The following is a 20,650-nucleotide window of genomic DNA, read 5'->3' on the forward strand; positions in this document are numbered from 1 at the left end:
CGCGGGACAGCAGGCTGCGGGAGCCTGGGGAAGGGGAAGGTCCTCAGAGCCCCCCGAAGTGGGCGGGTCCGGCAGCCGCGGGGGCCAATCCGGGCGCGCAGGGCGCGGGGGCGGGGGCCGGGCGGAGGGGGGCGCAAGGGGGGGCCGGGCGGGCCGGGGGGCGGGGCGCGGCGCGGCCGGCGGCGGCAGGCGGCGGGCAGGCGGCGGGCAGGCGGCGGCGCGGCAGTGGCCACGGCTCCTCGGTGTCCGCCTCCCGCTCCGGCTCCGGCTCCGGGTCCGCGATGTCCCACTCAGTGACTCTGCGCGGCCCTTCGCCCTGGGGCTTCCGCCTGGTGGGCGGCCGAGACTTCAGCGCGCCCCTCACCATCTCCCGGGTGAGTCTGGACTGTTTTCTCTCGGGGAGACCCGGAGGCTCCAGATCTGAGATTCCCTCCTCCTCCCCAGTCCTTTGCGGGTGTGGGAGCGGGGGATGTGGGGTGGGGGGGGGTGTCCCAACCCCAGACTTACATCCCCGACGTGTCCAAAGTTTTAAAAGTGAGGATTGAGCTCCGGGGGACCCCCAGGCTCCGGGGGACCCCCAGGCTGGAGAGGTGGCTTCCAGGCGGGCAGCGTCGCCCCACCCCCTCCCCCTTCCCGCCCGGTCTGCTTTGCTTTTGGGGGGGCGAAACACTATGGGCCTGGGGAAAACCCACAGTCATGAGTCAGGGATCTAGAAGCTCTATGGAGGCCAGGAGACACTCCTTACCACCCCAATCCTTGTCTGAAGTTTTGGGGTGGTGACTGAGAACCCCTTTTCCCTAAGGCTTCTGCATGTAAGGCTGGATGACCGCGCCCCCCCTCCCCTTCCAACTCCCAAAAGAAGGTCTGGGATTCTCCCTCAGTCTGAGAAGTTGATACACCCTAGCCTGCCTTCGGTGAAGGCAGAGGCTAGGCTAGCCTCAGCCCCATCCCTTGGGGTCCCAAGTGTCAGACACTGGAGGAAGAAGATGGGGACCAACTCTGGGGAGATCACCCCTCCAAGGGGAGTAGGGAAGGAGCCTCAGGACCCATTGCAGGTGGTAAGGGGGGGGGATGAAATCCTGGCTTATCTTAGGATTCCCTTGTCTGGGAAAGGGGCAGAAGAAGGGTCACCCTCCCCCCCCCCCCACTCTTTGGGATCCCCAGCCAAGAGGACTCTGGGCTCTGCCCTTAGTAGCTCCTAGACGGGAGAGATCAGACTGGGCCTGGGAGCATCTGAGGACCATTTCTTTGCCACCAGAGAGGTTGCTTGAGTATTTAGGGACTGGCAAATAAGGACCACCTGCCCCTAGCCTCAGGCTGAGCACTAAGCTGAGTTCTAGGGCTTTTCTTTTTTCCTCCTCCTAGTTTTTGGGAAGGGGTGGGCACTGGGTGGAGCATGGAATCACAGATTCCTCTTTCTGGAGCCAGGGTGACAGGCAGGGCCAGCTGTCTTAAGAGGCTTCGCTTCCCACATCTGTCCTCAACACCAGGTCCCAGAGGGCTGAGGGAGGTGGGTCTTTAACTCATCCCCAGTGGTGCCTTTCATCTCCCAGTTCTTTGAAAGATCCTGCTGTGTGTGTGTGTGTGTGTGTGTGTGTGTGTGTGTGTGTGTGTGTGTGTGTGTTCACAAAGGAGGGCTGGTGGGGTGTTAGGCCAGCCAACAGGCCAGGCACCCTAGGCGTGAGGCCGCTGACAGGCTCGGTGGCGGCAGGGAGCTGAGACATCTGTTGCCCACGCGGCTGCCTATCTGCCTGGGCAAGGCCTACACACACATCACATCGAAGGCAGCGGCAGCCTTGTTTGGCCCAGGTCAGGATGGAGCTCCCCTCCTCCTCCTGCCGGCAAGCAGGCAGTCTAGGAAAAAGAAGTTTGCCTGGAGCAGAGCCCCCTAGGCTGCCCTCCCTTCCCAAAGTCACACAGCAGCTGCTCAGGCTCAAAGGTGCCTGGATGACGGAGCCTGGGTTTTGAGTGGGATCTGGGAAAGATTTACAGGGCTGGGGAGACACAGGCCACAGCTTGCCTAGCAAGGTACCTCCAGGGGCAAGACTGCAGGGGACCGACATGTGGGAGTGTCTTTATCAAGGAGGCTCAAGATCTAGCCTCCCAAACCCCCAGCTTTCACAAGGCCTCTTCCACCCAGAGCTTGGTAGAAAGAGACAGATTCGTGTGGACAAGCTGATCTGAGACTTAACTATATTCCCTCAGGATACCTCGGAGATCTTCGGGAACACTGTTCACCACTCCTTCCCCATTGACAGACCATAATAAGTTCTGGAGTTTTCCAAGCATCTATACTTGCCAGGCCCCACCCTAAGGGGTGTTGGGACCAGTACCTCCCCAGTAACCAGTCTTCAGAATGAGCATTACCACTATATGACTGCCTTCTGTGGAAATGTCCCAAGCACCAAATGTCTCGTGTGTGTGTGTGTGTGTGTGTGTGTGTGTGCGCGCGCGCGCGCGCGCACACACACATGCATGCCAGTACTGGGTCTTGAACTCCGGGCCTGGGTGCTGTGCCTGAGCCCATTTTGCTCAAGGATGGTGCTCTACCACTAAAGCAGCTCCACTTCAACTTTTGTGGGTTAATTGGAGATAAGAATCTCATGGACATTTCCTGCCCAGCCTGGCTTTGAACCAAGAACCTCAGATCTCAGCCTCCTGAATGGTTAGGATTACAGGCAAGAGCCACTGATGTGTTTGGCTCAGGACATCCCTTAGAAATAAACATTTCCGGGCTGGGAAGGTGGCTCAGTGGTAGAGTGCTTGCCTTGCATGCATGAGGCCCTGGGTTCCATTCCTCAGCACCACATAAGCAGAAAAAAAAAAAAAAAAGCTGGAAGTGGTGGTATGGCTCAAGTGGTAGCACGCTAGCCTTGAGCTGAAGAGCTGAGGGACAGCACCCAGGCCCAGAGTTCAGGCCCCACGACAAGACCCCTCCCCCCCAAAAAAAAGAAATAATCACTTCCACTTTGCATTGTAGATGGAGACACTGAGGAACCGAGAAGCGTAGTAGGGTCAGGAATCTAGGCCTGTTGGGGGGCTTACTATGACTAACTTGGACAATATGGCCCTCTGAAGTTCTTGGACCCTACTTGGACCACAGCATCTAGGCTGGGTGAAGCAGGGGTTGGAATAGTTGCTCCAGATGTGAAGAAGAGGTAGTTGCATGCTCAACACCCTTCTGTTTATTCTGAAGTCGGCAGCTAGACAAATCACCCTGAATTCTACTCCATCCTGTGACTTCCTTGCCTAAACCAATAGTCCCTTCTCGATCCGCAGGAGAAATGCTGGTTTCTCACCTGGTCCTGCAAGGCCCAACACATTTTCTGGTCCTTACATCTTCTCTGAACTTCATCGCTTCCATTCTCCCTGCAGTAATGACGCTTTTAGCCACCTCGTCTGCATGTGTGTACGTGCTGGAATCCTGGCTTAGCCCCGTATCCGTAAAGTGTTTCTTTGGGTGTCAGTGTCTTCATCGAGGAAATGGGCCTGCCTTGGGAATTAATGAGACAATGCGTGTGAAGGCACTTGAGAAAGTCATGGTTTCCTGGCCCCTTGCCGCCGTCTCTGACCAGAACGCCCCTCGCTTAATGGGACTGGCAGCATCCCAGCCACCCCTGCTTTCAAGAACTTCCTCCACCCACAGGGGACCTGAATGCGCCCCTTGTGCCGGCTGAGTCATCTTGTAGCTAGCCACCCCCTCTTCAGTGTGGAACTGGGGCACGATGCCTCCTACCCCAAGCATCTGTAGACCCCAGAGTCCAAGTGGAGGTAGAGGTGCACGTTGCCATGGGCTGGTTATGGGTAAAGCATTGGCATGATCAGCTAACCATGAAGAGAGGAGAGCCTAGAGCAGAGCTTAGAGAAGATAATGGGATGGGATGGTGCCAAGTGGGCACCTGCCCCAGGAGGACAGGCTTGTGCAGGTGCCCAGACCTTACCAGTGCACATTAATGGTGGGCTGGCTTGGCTTTGGAAGAGAACATTCCTTGAGGGAGGCTATTTTAGGGCAGGTCAGTTTGGGCAGTGCCCATACCAGGCCTCCAGCCAAGGACTGCCAGCACCTCAGCTTTTGTCTACTTACTAGTAGGAGCTGGCTGAGCTGAGCTGGCTGGACTTCCACTAATAAGAACACGGTTGGTTGGTCACTGGACACCAGTGGTTCACACTTGTGATCCTAGCTACTCAGGAAGCTGAGATCTGAGGATCATGGTTCAAAGCCAGGCCAGGCAAGAAAATTGTACCTCCACTTAATTACCCACCCCCCTCAAAAAAAAAAAAAAAAGCTTGAAGTGAGGCTGTGGCTCAAGTGGTAGAGTGCTAGCCGCAAAGGAAGCTCAGACTTTCCCAACCAGGCTAGCTTTGAACCATAATCCTCACATCAGTGTCTAGTTCAAGTCTATTTCTATTATGTTGGAACCAAGCTAGCGTAGAAGAGCGAGTCCCCCTGGATTGCTTACTCAGGTCTCTGTGAATCTGCTCTCCTCTCTCACGTGGTTTTTGTCAGATGACCGGCATTGTACATTTCCAATATGAACACAGCCTGACCTTGTGAGGGCGGTCCTGACACTGAGGATCCTGCAAGGGGAAGTGGAGGTGGAGTTGTGACCCAGAGTACAGGCTGGTCATTGCAACTCTGTACTTGGTTAATGAGGTGATGTACAGACCTCTCCCCATTTTAATTGTAACAAGGCATGAACAAAGTAGAACAAATGTGCTAATGGGGCACACAGAGTACCACAAGGAAGTGGCCTGTTTGCTGAGACTTGAAGGAGAAAAAGGATACACTACTGAGTAGGGAGTTTGGGAATCAAAGGAGACAGTGTTCTGGGCAGAGGGTCAAGTTCAGTAGCGCAAAGTTGTAATCCCAACTACTCAAGGTCAGATTGAGCAAAATAACAAAACCCTTATCTTATCAAGCCAGGTAAGACCAGCTATGTCTGAGCCATGGGTGGGAAAACTAGTCCAAGACCTGCAAGGCAAAAGAGGGAGACCTTATCTGAAAAAAAAAAACAAAAAACTATAGCACAAAAAGGGCAGGATTCAAGTGCCTACCGTGTTATGAGGCCCTGAGTTCAAACCTCAGTAAATAAAAGTAAAAAAGAGCCAGGCGCCAGTGGCTCACGCCTGTAATCCTAGCTACTCAGGAGACTGAAATCTGAGGATTGAGATTCAAAGCCAGCCCTGGCAGGAAAGTCTGCAAGACTCTTACCTCCAGTCAACCACTAGGAAACCAGAAGTGGCGCTGTGGCTCAAGTGGTAGAGCGCTCGCCTTGAGCTGAAGAGCTTAGGGACAGTGCCCAGGCCCAGAGTTCAAGCCCCATGTCTGACAAAAATAAAAATAAAAAGGATTATTTGGGGCATTTGTGGAAGCCTGGAGGGGAACACTGGTGCCTGTAAGTCCCCAGAAAGTAGAAGAGTGAATGTGAATGAGCTGAGTGACCAGATCACATAAGTAGGGTGCAGGAGCTGCTATCCAGCCTGGCTGGGTGGCGCATTGTATGTGTGAAGCATCTGTGACATGCACATGCTCTGTATATATGAAACACACGTATGTGAGCATCTGTGTATGTGTGTTCCTTGCCTATCTTGGGGTATGTATACAGGTTGCCAGAGTGACATCTCATTTGTCCCAGGCCAGATAAATCCCCGCTCACACACCTTCACACCTTACTAGGCCTCCTAGTGTGTGTGTGTGTGTGTGTGTGTGTGTGTGTGTGTGTGTGTGTGTGTGTGTGTGTGTGTGTGTGTGTGTGTGGTGTTTACCAGTCCTGGAGCTTGAACTCAAGGCCTGAGCACTATCCCTGAGCTTCTTTTGCTCAAGGCTAGCACTCTACCACTTGAGCCACAAAACCACTTCTGGTTTTTTCTGTGTTTGTGGTACTGAGGAACGGAACCCAGGGCTTCATGCATACTAGGCAAGCACTCTACCACTAAGCCACATTCCCAGCCCCTTGTTTGTTTGTTTTTTAGAGCAGAGACTATAACAAGGGCATACCTGGGAACCTCATTCAGTCCCATGGATGCCCACCTACAAATCACACTGGCAGCATGACCACAACTGTGGCCAGGTTCTGAGGTTGGAGGAAGTGTAGGGCAGAAGGGCCACATAATGACTGTATAAACTATCTAGCTTGTCCACCTACAGGTCCATGCTGGCAGCAAGGCTGCGCTGGCTTCTCTATGCCCAGGAGACCTGATTCAGGCCATTAATGGCGAAAGCACAGAACTCATGACACACCTGGAGGCGCAGAACCGCATCAAAGGCTGCCAGGATCACCTCACACTCTCTGTGAGCAGGTACATACCCAGGCTGGGCCAAGAGGAGGGGACCAGAGAATAGGGGTGATGCTGGGACAATGGGGGGGGGGGTCCCAGGTGACCTGGATCTCACACATCCTCTCTGCCTCAGTTCTCAGACACCCCATCCAGGCCAGGTGTTTTGGGAGCCATGTTTTCAGAGGCCTGGGAAGGCTATGGGTGAGGACTAGGGTGGCTTCAGGAGGGGCCAAGGTGATTTTAACTCAAGACTGGGAATCACTTAACAGAAATAAGATTCTGTCATTCTGTCTCTGTCTGGCTGTCTCTCTCCCACCTTCTCTTCCTCCTTCCTTTCCTCCAGTCTAAACACTCCAGTCTCTCTCCTTGGCTACCAAGCACTCCTATGAACACCACAGCTGCCCTAACTCACCATGACCCATGCCTCTGCTGTATCTAAGCTGGATTTGGAATGAGCTTCTTTGCCGTAACCCGTGTAATGCTGTGTGGCCCACGGTCTGGGGGAAGATAGCGAGTCACTGGGCTCCACCTGTGCCCCCAAAGACAGGGCTAGAATGAAAGATCCAGTTCCCCTGCCTTGCTCCTGGATCCTTTAGTCAGCTCTGACAGGCAGTTGGGCCTAATCCTAGCTGAATGAGATCTCCCCGCCCCATTTCCCTGCCTGGATGTGAAGTCAGACATAACTAACTGCTCAGCTCTGCCATGTTCACCACTAATAGGGACTTTCCACGACCCCCCGTGGAAGTGTGTGGGTGAAACCTCCACCAAACCACAGCACGGCTAACCATGCCTTAGAGCTTCTATTGGCTCAGGACCTGTAAATGTGTTAGGAAAGTTTTCTTTCTTTCTTTCTTTCTTTCTTTCTTTCTTTCTTTCTTTCTTTCTTTCTTTCTTTCTTCCTTCCTTCCTTCCTTCCTTTCTTCCTTCCTTTCTTCCTTTCTTCCTTTCTCCTTCCTTTCTTCCTTCCTTTCTTCCTTTCTCCTTCCTTCCTTCCTTTCTTCCTTTCTCCTTCCTTCCTTTCTTTCTTTCTTTTCTTTCCTTTTCTTTCTTTCTTTTTCCCTCCCCTGGGCCTCTCTCTTTCTGTTGGTCATGGGGCTTGAACTCAGAGACTGGGCCCTGTCCCTGAGCTTTTTCACTCGAGGCCTAGTGCTCTACAATTCTGAGTCACAGCTCCACTTCTGGTTTTCAGTCAGTTATTTGGAGATAAGAGTCGCATACTTTCCTGCCTGGGCTGGTTTTGAACCATGATCCTCAGATCTCAGCCTCCTGAGTAGCTAAGAATACAGGCACGAGCCACCCACACCCGTTTGTGCTTAGCCCATTACCTGGTCTGGGTTGGGGGTTCAGGACCCTTTGGCTGTGCTCTTATGGCACTGAGTAGGCCCAGATGCAAATCTAGAGCCTGGTATACTTCACTTGGCACATAGAGAGGACACCCAGATTTGGAGTTCCATAGAACTGGTCTTCATCCAGACTGGGAACTTAGGTACCCAGGTGACCTCTGTTAGCTTGGGTTTCCTTTTCCATAAAAGAGAATCATGTTCATCACCCTCTTCCAGACTGAGGCACACAGCTGTTTAGGGGAAAAGAATCAGCACTATTCTGCCCACAGTGGCTCTGAGGCCTCCCAGCCTGGCTGGGTTCCTGGGCCCTGACTCACCTCCGGCTTTGCTGTCTCTCGGAACAAGGGCAGCCCTGATGGTGCTGGAATCAGGGGAGGCTCACAGTGGCCTGAGTCAGGAGATTCCCAGAGAGAATGATGTCAGAGAGGGTAGCGGGTGGAGGTCTCCCTTTTCCTTCCTTCCCTCCCTGCTCATTTGTTCCAAACCAGGCTTAGATGAAGCCAGAGGGCCATTGACCTGTTGCATTCTGGGAGTGGCAGTTTCCAAAATGCCATCTGGCTCTTGGAGCAGATGGGAGCATACTGTCCACATACAGAGCTGGGCTCCTAGCCAGGAGCTGGTGGCTCACACCTGTCATCCTAGCTACACAGGAGGCTGAGATCTAAGGATCACAGTTCAAAGCCAGCCCAGGCAGCAAAGTCCATGAGACTTTTATCTCCAATGAAATATCAAAAAAAAAAAAAAAAGCCAGAAATGGAGCTGTGGCTCCAGATGGTAGAGTGCTAGCCTTGAACAAAAATGCTCAGGTACAGTGCCCAAGCCCTGAGTTCAAGCCCCAGGACTGTGCGTGTACATATGTATATACACACACAGATGGGTTCCAGTCCATGCTATCCTCTTAACAAGTGCTTTACCCTCCAAACCTTGGATTTTCTCAGCTCCGGGATGGGGACTTTTTTTTTTTTTTTTTTTTGGTCATGGGGCCTGAACTCTGGGCCTGGGTGCTGTCCCTCAGCTCTTCAGCTCAAGGCTAGGGCTCTACCACTTGAGCCACAGCGCCATTCTAGCTTTTTCTGCATATGTGGTGCTGAGGAATTAAACCCAGGGCCTCATGCATGCAAGGCGAACACTCTACCACTGAGCCACCTTCCCAGCCCCAGATGGGGACTGCTTTATGATCTGGGCATTGAGTGGTGAGGAGCTGCTCAGTCAGTGTCAAAACCCGAGACCTCACTTCCTGCCTGTCAGATAACCCTCACACACTGCAATCTGGGGGCATGAGACTTGGGGAGTGACCTTGACCCTCTGGCCCAATATTCCTTCTCTACTCACACTCCTTATCCTGCCTGTTCTGTGGGGCATCACGTAACAGGGGCTCTGCAGAGGGTCAGCCTGAGTGAGGGTCCAACTAAAGTGAGGGTCCATGGTGCAATTGTACAGCCCAGCTTCTTGCTTTGTTCAGAGGTAGCGAGGTAGAATCACCTGCCCTGCCTGAAATGGAGGCCTGAGATGGGGGTTAACTCATGACTAAGTCCTTCATTCTTTTCTCTGTGTGTGTGTGTGTGTGTGTGTGTGTGTGTGTGTGTGTGTGTGTGTGTGTGTGTGTGTGTGTGTGTGTGTGTGTGTGTGTGTGTTGTGTTGTGTTGTGTTTGCCAGTCCTAAGGCTTGAACTCAGGGCCTAGGCCTTGTCCTTGAGCTTTTTTTTTTTTTCTCAAGGAGTGTGCTCTACCACTTGAGCCACAGCTCTACTTCCAACTTATTGGAAGTTTATTGGAGATATGCATCTCATGGACTTTCTGCCTGAGCTGGCTTCCAACTGTGATCCTCAGATCTCAGCTTCCTGAGTAGCTAAGATGACAGAAGTGAGCCACTAACACCTGCCAGCCCTTCATTCTTATCTAATGTCTTGGGCAATGTGGCTGTGGGTGCTCACCCTTTGACCTCAGACTTATACTCCCAGTAGTACATACAGAATTCTGGAGAAATACAATGTCACATAGCCACACAAGATGTTCAGCTAAGTCGAAGGTGCAATTAGAGCCATGAAGGAGGCAATCATCCAGAACGCGTTACAGACAGAAGGCCAGAGGAGGCTGGGCATGTGGGCTAAGTGGTAGAGTGCTTGCCTAGCATGTATGAAGCCCTGGGTTCGAGTCCTCAGTACCACATACACAGAAAAAGTCAGAAGTGGTGCTGTGTGGCTCAAGTAGTAGAGTGCTAGCCTTGAGCCCAGGCCCCAGGACTGGCCAAAAAGAAACCCCCAAAAACCAAAAACAAAAAAGCCAGAGGAAGAGACTGCTCTAGGATGACAGAGCCTTGATCCCAAGGGCCTTTGGAACACTGTGAGGTAGAGAGGTGGACTTCAGGGGGTCAAGGAGTGGGCAGAAGTGGGGAATTACAGAGTCATTGTGGTCTTTAGATACAGATCATCAAATCCCTCAGCCAATAAAGAAAAGAAGGATTGAGTGCTAGGCCAGTGGTGTGAACTTTAGAAGCCCCAGCGGGGGGTGGGAGTAGGGGGGGTGTCTCAGTTGTGGGGGGAGGCGCTGTTTCTCTTTGGTCTTACCAGCCTCGCTTCATACTGCTTCCCCATCTAGGGTCCACACACACACCTTCCTGGTTTACCTTCTCACGGAGCTGCTACTGAGCCCCAGGGCTGGGCCCTGGTCCCACAGCGGTTAGGCCCCGCCTGGCCTGCTTATGGCAGGTTTATGATGTTTTCTCCCTCCTGAGTTGTGTTTGGCTTTTGGTTTCTATGGCGAAGCAGGAATTTCCTAATGGCCTGTTTCCCATCTGGGCTGGGCAGAGACATCGGTGGTGATGATTCTGCCGGGCCGAGCTGCTGCTGCAGCAGAAGCCAAAAGGGAGGTGTTCCCTTCAGAGCCTCCATTTCACCTCCCCAAGAGCGTGACCCTAGGCCCCAGCTGGAAGCCGGGGATGGCCAAGGGATGAGTTGGACAGGCTTCTGGCTGAATCCATGTGTGAGGCCTGGCCTACCACTAGCTGAAGCCACTGTAGCAGAGCCACAAAGAGGGTAGAAGGCAGGGAAGGTTGGTGTACAGGGCCTCTGCAGCAGCCTCTCCAGAAACCAGACAGGAGAAGGACAGGCTGCTGGGAGTAAAGGCAGCAGCACATAGCCCTGCCTCATGATTGTGGCAGATCTGGGCTTGTGGCTCTTTTCTACAGCAGGTACCATTGTGGGTGAAGAAGGAAAACACTGGGGTGGTGTTCCCTTCCTCTCTCCCCACCCCCCTTGGAGGGCACAGACCTGTTCCTGGGTGGTTGTGGGCACAGCCCCTCTGAACCGTGGTTCTTAGGCATGATGGGTACAGAAAGCACTATGCCAGTTTCTGACTATCTGATTATCCCAATTTCTGCCATAGGCCTGAGAACAAGAGCTGGCCCAGTGCCCCAGATGACAAGGCTCAGGCTCACAGGATCCATATTGACCCTGAGTCTCAGGTATGTACAGATACCACCTGACCTGGCCTGGCTTAGAGTGAGTCCAGGGCAGAAGAATCAGGCCTGTACTGGCTATGCCGATCATAATTCTCAGATGCCCGGGACAAAGACTGAATCAGAAAGCTTCTCTAGAATGTGCCCACAACCCCATCCCATGTTCCTCAGATACTAGTCTCCACTCTAAGCAAGCCTTGGTTCTAGACAGTGGTGCTATGATCACAAAGCTTTGGCCTAGAGTTTCTTTCTTTCTTCTTTTCCTTCCTTTCTTCCTTTCTTTCTCTCTCTGTCTCTTTCTTTCTTTCTTTTCTTCTCTGTCAGTCCTAGGGCTTGAACTCAGGACCTGAGTTTCTTTTTTGGGGGGGATCCGGTCATGGGGCCTGAACTCTGGGCCTGGGCCCTGTGGTTCAGCTCTTCACCTCAAGGCTAGCACTCTACCACTTGAGCCACAGCGCCACTTCCGGCTTTTTTCTTTTTGCTTATGTGGTGCTGAGGAATTGAACTCAGGGCCTCATGCATGCAAGGCAAGCACTCTACCACTGAGCCACCTTCCCAGCCCGACCTGAGCTTCTTTTGATCAAGGCTAGCACTCAACCACTTGAGCCACAACACCACTCCTGGCTTTTTCAGTTTATATGGTACTGAGGAATCAAACCCAGGGCTTCATGCACGCTAGGCAAGCACTCTACCACTAAGCTACCTTCCTAACTCTGGCCCAGAGTTCACTTTGGGTCCGGCCCTAGCATTGCTAGATCAGGAAGAAGTCAACAGGCTTGGCAGAAGGTGGCAGCCTCAAGCTATGTATGGCATGATCCCAGACCAGGGGACATTCCTTTGTCTCATCCTGTCCAAGACTGAAGTTCTCTCCTGGCTAATCTGTCTGTGTAACCAGCACTCTTCAGGCTACAGTCTGCTTAGGCTCCTTGTCATGTGGGACTGAAAGCACAGCGATGGCTCTGTTCTCAAGGCAAGTGAGAGGGGCCCGAGTAGCCTCAGGGTTGCATTTTGCCATGGGTATAAGAGGTGTGTAGCTGAGCACTCAACACCAAGGTATGTCTTGCCATCTTACCATCTCTGGGCCAAGGTGTTTGAGCAAGTGAGTGACTGAGCCAATCAGTCTTGTAGCCAGAACTTTAGGGCCACATAATTGGGGGACCTAGGTCTCCTGGGCCTGCTTTTGTTTCTTCTCCATGTGGAGAACAGAAATGGACTGAGTACCGGGTGTCGGTGGCTCACACCTGTAATCCTAGCTATTTAGCAGGCTGAGAACTGAAGATCACTGTTCAAAGGCAGCCTGGGCAGGAAAATAAATCTGTGAGACTTTTTTTGGTCCATCTTGGGCTTGAATTCTGGGCCTGGGCACTGACCCTGAGCTCTTCAGCTCAAGGTGAGCACTCTACCACTTGAGCCACAATGCCACTTCCAGTTTTCTGGTGGTTGATTGGAGATAAGAGTCTCACAGACATTCCTGCTCGGGCTGGTTTTGATGCAAGATCCTCAGATCTCAGCCTCCCAAGTAGCTAGGATTACAAGCATGAGCCACTGGCACGCAGCCTGTGAGACTTTTTATATCTAATTAATTACCAAAAAGCTAGAAGTGGGACTACCAAAACGTTGGAAGTGTGGCGTGAGTGGTACAATACTAGCTTTGTACACAAAAGCTCAGACACAGCACTCAGATCCTGAGTTTAGGCCCCAGGACCAGCATGCACGCGCGCGCATGCATGCATGCACGCACGCGCGCGCGCACACACACACACACACACACACACAGAGGCACTGAGGACAGGGAAAAGGATCTGTCCTGTCCTGGCCCCTTCCTCATCAGTAGCCCCCCTCTTGGCTCTGATACCTGTTTCCTGCCTTACCTCATCTGGCATCCCTCACACCAGATGTTTACCATGGTCATGGAGTGGCTGTGCTGGCAGGGCAGAGGCACTAAGAGGTCCTAGAATAGGGAAGTCAGGGGTCAAAGGCACACAGGGGAGGCATGTGACTGAGAGAGAGGTCAGAGAGGGCTTCCTGGAGGAGGAGTATCCGAGCCCAGACCTGAAGACCTAGGAAGAATAAGGCAGGCAGAGGAGCGTGGACAGAGGAAGTGTGCTCAGGAAAGCACATACAGAGGTCCAGAGGTGAGGGTGAGACTCTACTATCAGTTCAGAAAAGCTCAGGGGGAGGAGGGCAGGTGGAAGGGTGAGAGAATGGGACTGAGGTGGGGGGGGGCTGGGCCATGGAGAAGCTATTGGGCTCGCTTATCAGCATCCTCAGCTATATTCCTGCAGGGATTCAGAATCACATCTACGTCTCCCTCATGGACCAGAGGCTCTAGGGCAGAGGGCAGGAAGCAATTTGATCTAGACAAAACCAGCTAAGCTTAAGCTGGAGCCGAGCAGAGGAAGAGCTGCACAGCGCAGGTGCACAGAGGCAGCAATGCTAGGATGGGCCAGATGGAGGCCCAAGCTCTGGAACATGAGGCTCAGCCATGTTTCCATTTTCATTCTGAGAGGCTCAGGGCCCGTGGGCCCAGGAACCTGGGACCTATACAGTTAGTCCCCCCCTTCCTCCACATGTAGCCTCAGCAACTCATTAGAAGAGCAAGCTGCGCATGCTCCAACTGATGGCGAGAGATTTTTTTTTTCCACTAGTGACAGGGTAGCCCCCCCCCCCCCCGCCCTTAGCCATTACTCCCCTTTTGTACTGAAAAGGTCATGGGCTTCACGGGTGGTGACCAAAACACCCCTCCCCCACCCTTGCCCAGGCTATGTCCTCACCAAACAGACACAGGCTTCATTGTCCCCCACCCTTTGCCGGGGTGGGGGGTTGTGGGGGGGTGAGAATGGAGCCAGCCAGCATCGTGAGCTCCAGGACCGACCAGCACAAGGTACTCCGGCCAGGTGTCTGCCAGTGGAACAGGCTGAGATCAGCAGAACCACGTGCCCTGCAGGACCACGGGAGATAGTCCTCTTATAGTCTTCCTGCCCCCCTCCACGTGAGAACCTTGTGCTTTTCCAGGCAGAAGAAGCCAAGTGATCAGATAAACAAGGCTCGGCAAGCCTTGAAGCTGGAGATGGGAAGGAACAAGTCAGGTGGACCAGGTGATATCTGCATTCCCAGCCACCTCTTTGGTTTAGCACCAGCTGGGACTTAGCCCCAAAGAGAGCCAGCAGCCCATCTAGAGGTGACAGTCACCTCTATTAATTTGAGTATTCCAGATCCTATTTTTTTTTTAAAGACAAATCTCAGACTTGGGATCCTCCAGCCTCAGCTTCTAAGTGCTGGGATTATAGGCATGTGTCACCACACCCTGCTTAGATTCTGTCTTTAGTCATGTGAGGGCTAGGTGAGCAAACAGATCATTTCTGCTGAAATGCTCCATAACCCTTCAGCAACCCAATCAGCCACAGGACCAGTAGAGAAAACAGGAAGCATGTGGTATGAAGGGAACACAGGGAGTAGGGGATTCAGGCAATTTGGGGCTCAGCAATTCACCCAGTGATAGCCATTCACCCATTTGCCGTGTGCCATGAACCACCAGGCTAAGTACTTGGTATAGGTCACTGTCTTCCTGCATTCCCCACGCAAGGAACTGATGCTATAGAAATGGTCACATTCCCCAGTTCACAGATGAAGAGCCTGAGGTTCAGAGAAGCAGAGTGATTTGTACATGATCGGGCCAGGACTGGATCCAAAATGGAGGTCTGAGCCACTGAGTTGCTACATGGGTGGCCACAGGAGGGGCAGGGACCTTGTAATAGACTCCCCACACCCTGCTGAGTTGGGGGCCAATGAGGGCCTCCCTCCTTCCTCCTAGGCTCTGGTTCCTCAACTCCCATTCCCCCTTCCCATCGAAGCCTCTACCCCAGGCCCAGCCCCGCCCCCATGGACCACAGCCCATCTGGTCTCCATTAGAGGCCAGCGCTGCCTGCTGCCTGCCTGCCCGCCCGGCTGACACATGTGTGAGACTGCTCAGGTTTCTAAGGGGCTTTCGTTGGGTCTAATTAAGGATGTTGCTGCTGCTGCAGCAACCATAGGCCCCTACCCAGGCAGCAAGGCATTCTTTGTCAGAGCAGGGAACATGAGGAAGAGGCCCCTAGATGCTTCCACCCTCCAGAAGAGAAAGGGACAGTCAGGGCACAGTCTGGGGGGCCTGAGTGTACTCTGAGGTTGCCTGAGTTCAAGCCGGGCTCTTTCCTACTAGGATAGGTGTCCTTTCCTCTCCATCCAGGCTTCCTGTCCCACTTGCAGTACAAGAGAGGTTTATATATCATCTCCCAGGCTAAGGCCGAGACCTTCCCCCTGGCCTGGATTCGAGCCTCACCCTAAAATCAGGCTGCTCTGGCTGCTAGCCCAGTTTCAACCACAGGAGCCAACGTGGCCTTCCTTGAGTGATCTGTGCCGGATACAAGTCTGTGTTACCACATATGTGTGATTGAGGGGGTTGGTAAGTGACTGGTAGCTCATATCTAGCTACTCAGGAGACTTGAGATCTGAGGATCACAGTTCAAGGCCAGAAAAAGTCCATGAGACACTTATCTCCAATTAACTGTCTCTCCGCCCCCCTCCCCCCTAAAAAAGCCAGAAATGGAGCTGTGGCTCAAGTGGTAGAGAACAAGACTTGAGCACAAAAACTCAGGGACAGAGAGCAGACCTTGATTGAGTTCAAGCCCCAGAACCAGCATGTGGCACGCGCGTGCGCGCGCACACACACACACACACACACACACACACACACACACACACACACACACACACTGCCTGCTATAGACTGGGAGCAGGAAATCGGGTGCAGGCTCGGGTCCAGAGGGGATGACCTTACCACAGCACTCTTGGGTCTCAGATCACTCTCTGAAGCTTCTGCACATCTGGCTTTAGGACAAAAGTTTCCTTCTTGTGTTCCCAATCATGAGCCCACCAGGTTCTTGGAATAGTTTTAGCAGGCAAGAACTCAGCACCAAGACCATCTCTTCTAGAAAGCCACACACTGTGCTACAGACATATTGCTTTTAAAAAGCCTTCTTCGAACTGGAGGCCATAGTTTACAGCTGTAATCCCAGTGATTCAGGGAGTGCAAATTGGGAAGATGAAGATTTAAGATGCTCTTGGGCAAAAAAAAAAAAAAATTAAAAAGACTCTGATCTCAGAATGAGTTGTACATGCCTGTGGTGTCTGCTATTTAAGAGGTGTAAATAGGAGGATCATAGTCCAGGCTATCCCCAAACAAAAGTATCAATACCGATCCTCAAAATAACTCAGCCAAAAGGGGTAAGTGTGGCTCAAGTGGTAAAGCACCTGCCTAGCAAGTACAAGGCCCCTCAGTCCAAACCTCAGTACTGCCAAAAACAAATAAGTGTTTGGGGATGGGCCTTCCCCAAATCCTTTTTTTGATTGGTTGTGGGGCTTGAACTCTGGGACTGGGTGCTGTCCCTCAGCTCTTCAGCTGAAGGTGAGTGCTCTACCACTTGAGCCATAGTGCCACTTCTGGTGTTCTAGTGGTTAGTTGGAGAAAAGAGTCTCACGGACTTACCTGCCAAAGCTGGCTTTGAACTGCAATCCTCAAATCTCAGCCTCCTGAGTAGCTAGGAAGACAGGTGTGAGCCACTGGCATCTGCACCCCCCACCCCCACCATGCTCATATTGGAGCTTGACCTCAGAGCCACACCTCTACTTCTAGCTTTTTGCTAGCTAACTAAAGCTAGAGCCTTAGATTTCTCCTGCCCATGATGGCTTTGAGGCTTAACCCTCAAATCTCAACCTGATTAGGTAGAATTACAAGCGTAAGTCACTGGCACCTGCTTTTCCGACACCATCTTTTTTTTTTTTCCTGGCTTGGGGCTTGAACTCAGGGCCTGGGCTCTGTCCCCAAGCTCCTATTGTTCAAGGCTAGTACTCTACCACTTGAACCACAGCACCACTTCTGACTTTTTCTGTTTATGTGGTACGGAGGAATGGAACCCAGGGCTTTGTGCATGCTAGGCAAACACTACCACTAAGCCATGTTCCCAGCCCCCAACACAATCTTGAATTCCACATAACCCTGGTGTTCGTGTCTGATTTTCTACAAGCATTTTTCAGTTCTGTAGTGGCTGAACCAGGCCTTGGGCTCAGCCCTTCTCCATAGAGCCCTTCCTAATGGTGCCCGACTAGACATTGGCACCTAAACACTAGGCAGAGATGCTAGAGCAGAGTAGCCAGCCAGCATCTGAAGCCTGTCAGGAAAGGGTGAAGTGAGATCAAAGAATGCTCATGGACCTGAGGGTCTCACTCATAGGATGGCAGTCCGGTGACCAGCAGGCGGTCCTCAGCCACAGGGATTGGGTCTGAAGAGAACCGACCAGGCCTGGGATCTCTGTATGGGCAGCCACCTCGCCTTCCAGTCCCTCACAATGGCAGCAGCAATGAGGTCAACCTGCCAGCCCAGATGAGCAACCTGCACGTGTCTCCACCACCCAGGTACTTCAGAGACTTGAAACCATACCCAAATGCCATCCTAACCCCTTATCCCACGGATCTTCTATCCTGGCCCCTGACCCTTGATCATAGATCGCAGTTGCATTCGCATTCAGAAAGCTTCACTAGTCTTCCCCCAAGCCATCAGAGTGAAGGAAGATTGGAAGTGAGATGCCACCTTGATCCTGCTCCATTTCTTTTCTCCTGCTTAGTGCCGACCCAGCCAGGGGCCTCCCAAGGAACCGGGACTGCAGAGTGGACCTGGGTTCCGAGGTGTACCGGATGCTAAGGGAGCCAGCAGAGCCCGCCACCGCTGAACCCAAGCAGTCATGCTCCTTCCGCTATCTGCAGGGCATGCTAGAGGCGGGCGCGGGAGGTAAGATTCCGCTGCACCTCACCCTGACTGCAGTCTCCCTTCCTACCCCAGTCCCCCCCCCACGCACACACACGCACACGCATGCACACACGCACACGCATGCACACACGCATGCACACACACGCATGCACGACTTGGCCTGAGCCTCCAGCCCCCTCCCCCCACCCCGGGCATCATGGACCTGGAAGCAACCCCCACCCCACCCCCGTCTTATGCCACCTGCTGTCTGGGTTTCAGGGGAGCGACCTGGGTCTGCTGGCCCCCGGAACCTCAAGCCCACCGCCAGCAAGCTGGGCGCCCCATTGAGTGGCCTGCAGGGGCTGCCGGAGTGCACGCGCTGCGGCCACGGGATCGTGTGAGTACCTGGAGCCCAAGCTCCGCCTCCCAGGGCCCGGGTAGAGGGCGTGTCCACCAACCTGTCAGTCACCCCGATGACGCAAGGGAGGGGGCGTGTCCAAGAGTCTTGTCAGTCACCTCCCCTTCGGGGGGCGTGGCCGAATCTGTCAGTCATCCCGATGACCCTCCCTCCCACCCTCCCCTCCCCACAGGGGCACCATCGTGAAGGCGCGGGACAAACTCTACCACCCCGAGTGCTTCATGTGCAGCGACTGCGGCCTGAACCTCAAGCAGCGGGGCTACTTCTTCCTGGACGAGCGGCTCTACTGCGAGAACCACGCCAAGGCGCGCGTCAAACCCCCCGAGGGCTACGACGTAGTGGCCGTGTACCCCAACGCCAAGGTGGAGCTCGTCTGAGCGCCCCCCCCCCGCTCCCCCGGGGTGGTGGGGGGAGGGGGGGAGGGCCGAGGAGGGGGGCGGGGACACCTGTCCCACCCCCCCATCACCCCCTGCTGCAGTCCGTGTCCCCGCGTGGCCTGTGTAAATACATTCCCCCCTGCCTCTCTTAATAAAGACCCCTCTGCTCCGTGCCAAACCCGGTGCCCTGGGCCTGGGGTGGTTCTTGCCAGGGGTCTGAGCTGACCTGAGTGGAAAGCTAGGATCTGAGATGGTGGAGCCTGGAGCTCCCTCCACCAGGGGAGAGACTGGGTGTGCAAGGGCCGTGGGTGGTGTCACTTTAAGGATCCCCCCTTTCACCCCCTCCCCATTCTCCCTGGGAGACTCTTGTTTTCTAGTTCCTTCTCCTCGACACTAGGGGGCGCGCTTGACTTTTCCTAGAGCGAAAGGTTTTTTGTTTTAGAGGTGCCTTGGCCCCCTTGCAAGTCACCTGTCCCCAAGGTCAGGAGAAATGACACCCCCTCTTCCCAGGGCTCCCCCCCCCGAACTTCTCATCGGGAGCCTGCCTTGGCGCTTGTATCCTTCCAGTTCAGACTTACACTTTGCTGTTGTTGTTTTTTTAATTTTTAACAATCCTAGGGCGTGAACTGAGGGGCCTGGGCCTGGTCCCTGAGCTTTTGGTTTGGGTTTTATTTCCACTTCTGGCTTTTTTGAAAGTTCATTGGAGATTAAGAGTCTGGTGGACTTCCTTACCCAGCTGGCTTTGAACCGTGATCTTCAGATCTCAGCCTCCCAAGTAGTTCTAGGATTACAGGCGTGAACCACCAGCTCCAGGCCCTGACTCACACTTTAAAAAAAAATAATAATAATGGTTGTAAAGTTGCAGTGTGTTCTGTTTACAGGGATCACGGTGTCCTACCATCTAGGGCTAGTGGATCTATCCCGGTTAAGAAGCTCTATGGCTGTTTATTTGGCAAACCTGCATAATGTGTGCTTAGTGTGCTGTTTTCCATTTTGTGCTATCCCAAACCATAAAGGGCTCTTAGCCATTCTCATTCTAACCTTCAGCATGCAATAGTACCCATCTCCTCCCAATTTTTCCCCACACTGGATGTTTTCCATTTTTTTTATCTAATAAGTAAAATGTAGTGTGTAGCTGTTTTAATCTGGCATTTTTCTGATTACTGTGATTTAAGCATGCAACAAACATGTAATGTGTCTTGTTGCATGCCCACTGCTTGATGGAACAAAGTAGTTCTATAGCCAGGCACTTTGGATTCTCTCCTGTAATCCTAGTGATTAAAGAGGCTGAGATCTAAGGATTGTGATTTGAAGTCAGTCACGACAGAAAAGTCAATGACTTTTATCTCCAATTAACCACTAAATAGCCAGAAGCAGCTGAGCGTGATGGCTCACACCTGTAATTCTAGCTACTCAGGGGGCTGAGAGCTGAAGATCATGGTTCAAAGCCAGCCCAGGCAAGAAAGTCCAAGAGACTCTTATCTCCAATTAGCCACTCAGAAAACCAGAAGTGGTGCTGTGGCTCAAGTGGTAGAGCACTAGCCTTGAGCTGAAGAGCTGAGGGACGCACCCAGGCCCAGAGTTCAAGCCTTACAACTGACCTCCCCCCCCCCCGCAAAAAAAAAATATAGCCAGAAGCAGCCTTAAGTGTAATAAAGCCAACGGAGTGTGAAGACCTGAGTTCAAGCCCTAGTACTGTCAAAAAAAAAAAATAGTGGTTCTTGTGTGAATTACCTGAAACCTTTCACCCTGTGCTGGGGACTATTTAACTTTTTATTAATGATTGATAGGAATTTTTCACCCTCTTATACGAATCTTTGTTCCTGGATTTTATTCTGATCTACTGTTCCTGTGGCAACATCATGATTTAGATGTTTAATTACCCCAATGTTAGAGTCTAATAGCAAATCCTTCCTCTTATTCTTCACTTACAAGCATGTCACATCTGTCCATGTGTATTTCTAGTCATCAGGTTAGACCCAGTGTTTCAGGC

The 20,650-nt window shown here is 52.7% G+C and overlaps 1 protein-coding gene across 1 annotated transcript; it reads left to right on the forward strand.

The window, feature by feature from the left end:
- Nucleotides 1–224: 224 nt before the first annotated feature.
- On the forward strand, nucleotides 225–18,746 carry Pdlim4 (PDZ and LIM domain 4). The gene is made up of 7 exons (XM_069993694.1): nucleotides 225–374; nucleotides 6,149–6,300; nucleotides 11,006–11,084; nucleotides 17,350–17,531; nucleotides 17,741–17,904; nucleotides 18,142–18,259; nucleotides 18,453–18,746. The coding sequence occupies exons 1-7, from the start codon at nucleotides 282–284 to the stop codon at nucleotides 18,655–18,657; spliced, it is 993 nt and encodes a 330-aa protein (XP_069849795.1). The 5' UTR covers nucleotides 225–281; the 3' UTR covers nucleotides 18,658–18,746.
- The last annotated feature ends 1,904 nt before the right edge of the window (nucleotides 18,747–20,650 follow it).

The sequence above is a fragment of the Dipodomys merriami genome, unplaced genomic scaffold (assembly GCF_024711535.1).
Source record: "Dipodomys merriami isolate MVZ:Mamm:240054 unplaced genomic scaffold, mDipMer1.0.p SCAF_44, whole genome shotgun sequence".
In the NCBI taxonomy this organism is placed as follows: Eukaryota; Metazoa; Chordata; class Mammalia; order Rodentia; family Heteromyidae; genus Dipodomys; species Dipodomys merriami.

What these genes read in the sequence shown, in the direction of transcription:
- Pdlim4 (XM_069993694.1), top strand. Translation starts at nt 282, where the DNA reads ATGTCCCACTCAGTGACTCTGCGCGGCCCTTCGCCCTGGGGCTTCCGC. An exon ending in CTCACACTCTCTGTGAGCAG is followed by an intron (nt 6,301 to 11,005) that starts GTACATACCCAG and finishes TTTCTGCCATAG; the next exon opens with GCCTGAGAACAAGAGCTGGC. An exon ending in GCTAGAGGCGGGCGCGGGAG is followed by an intron (nt 17,905 to 18,141) that starts GTAAGATTCCGC and finishes TCTGGGTTTCAG; the next exon opens with GGGAGCGACCTGGGTCTGCT.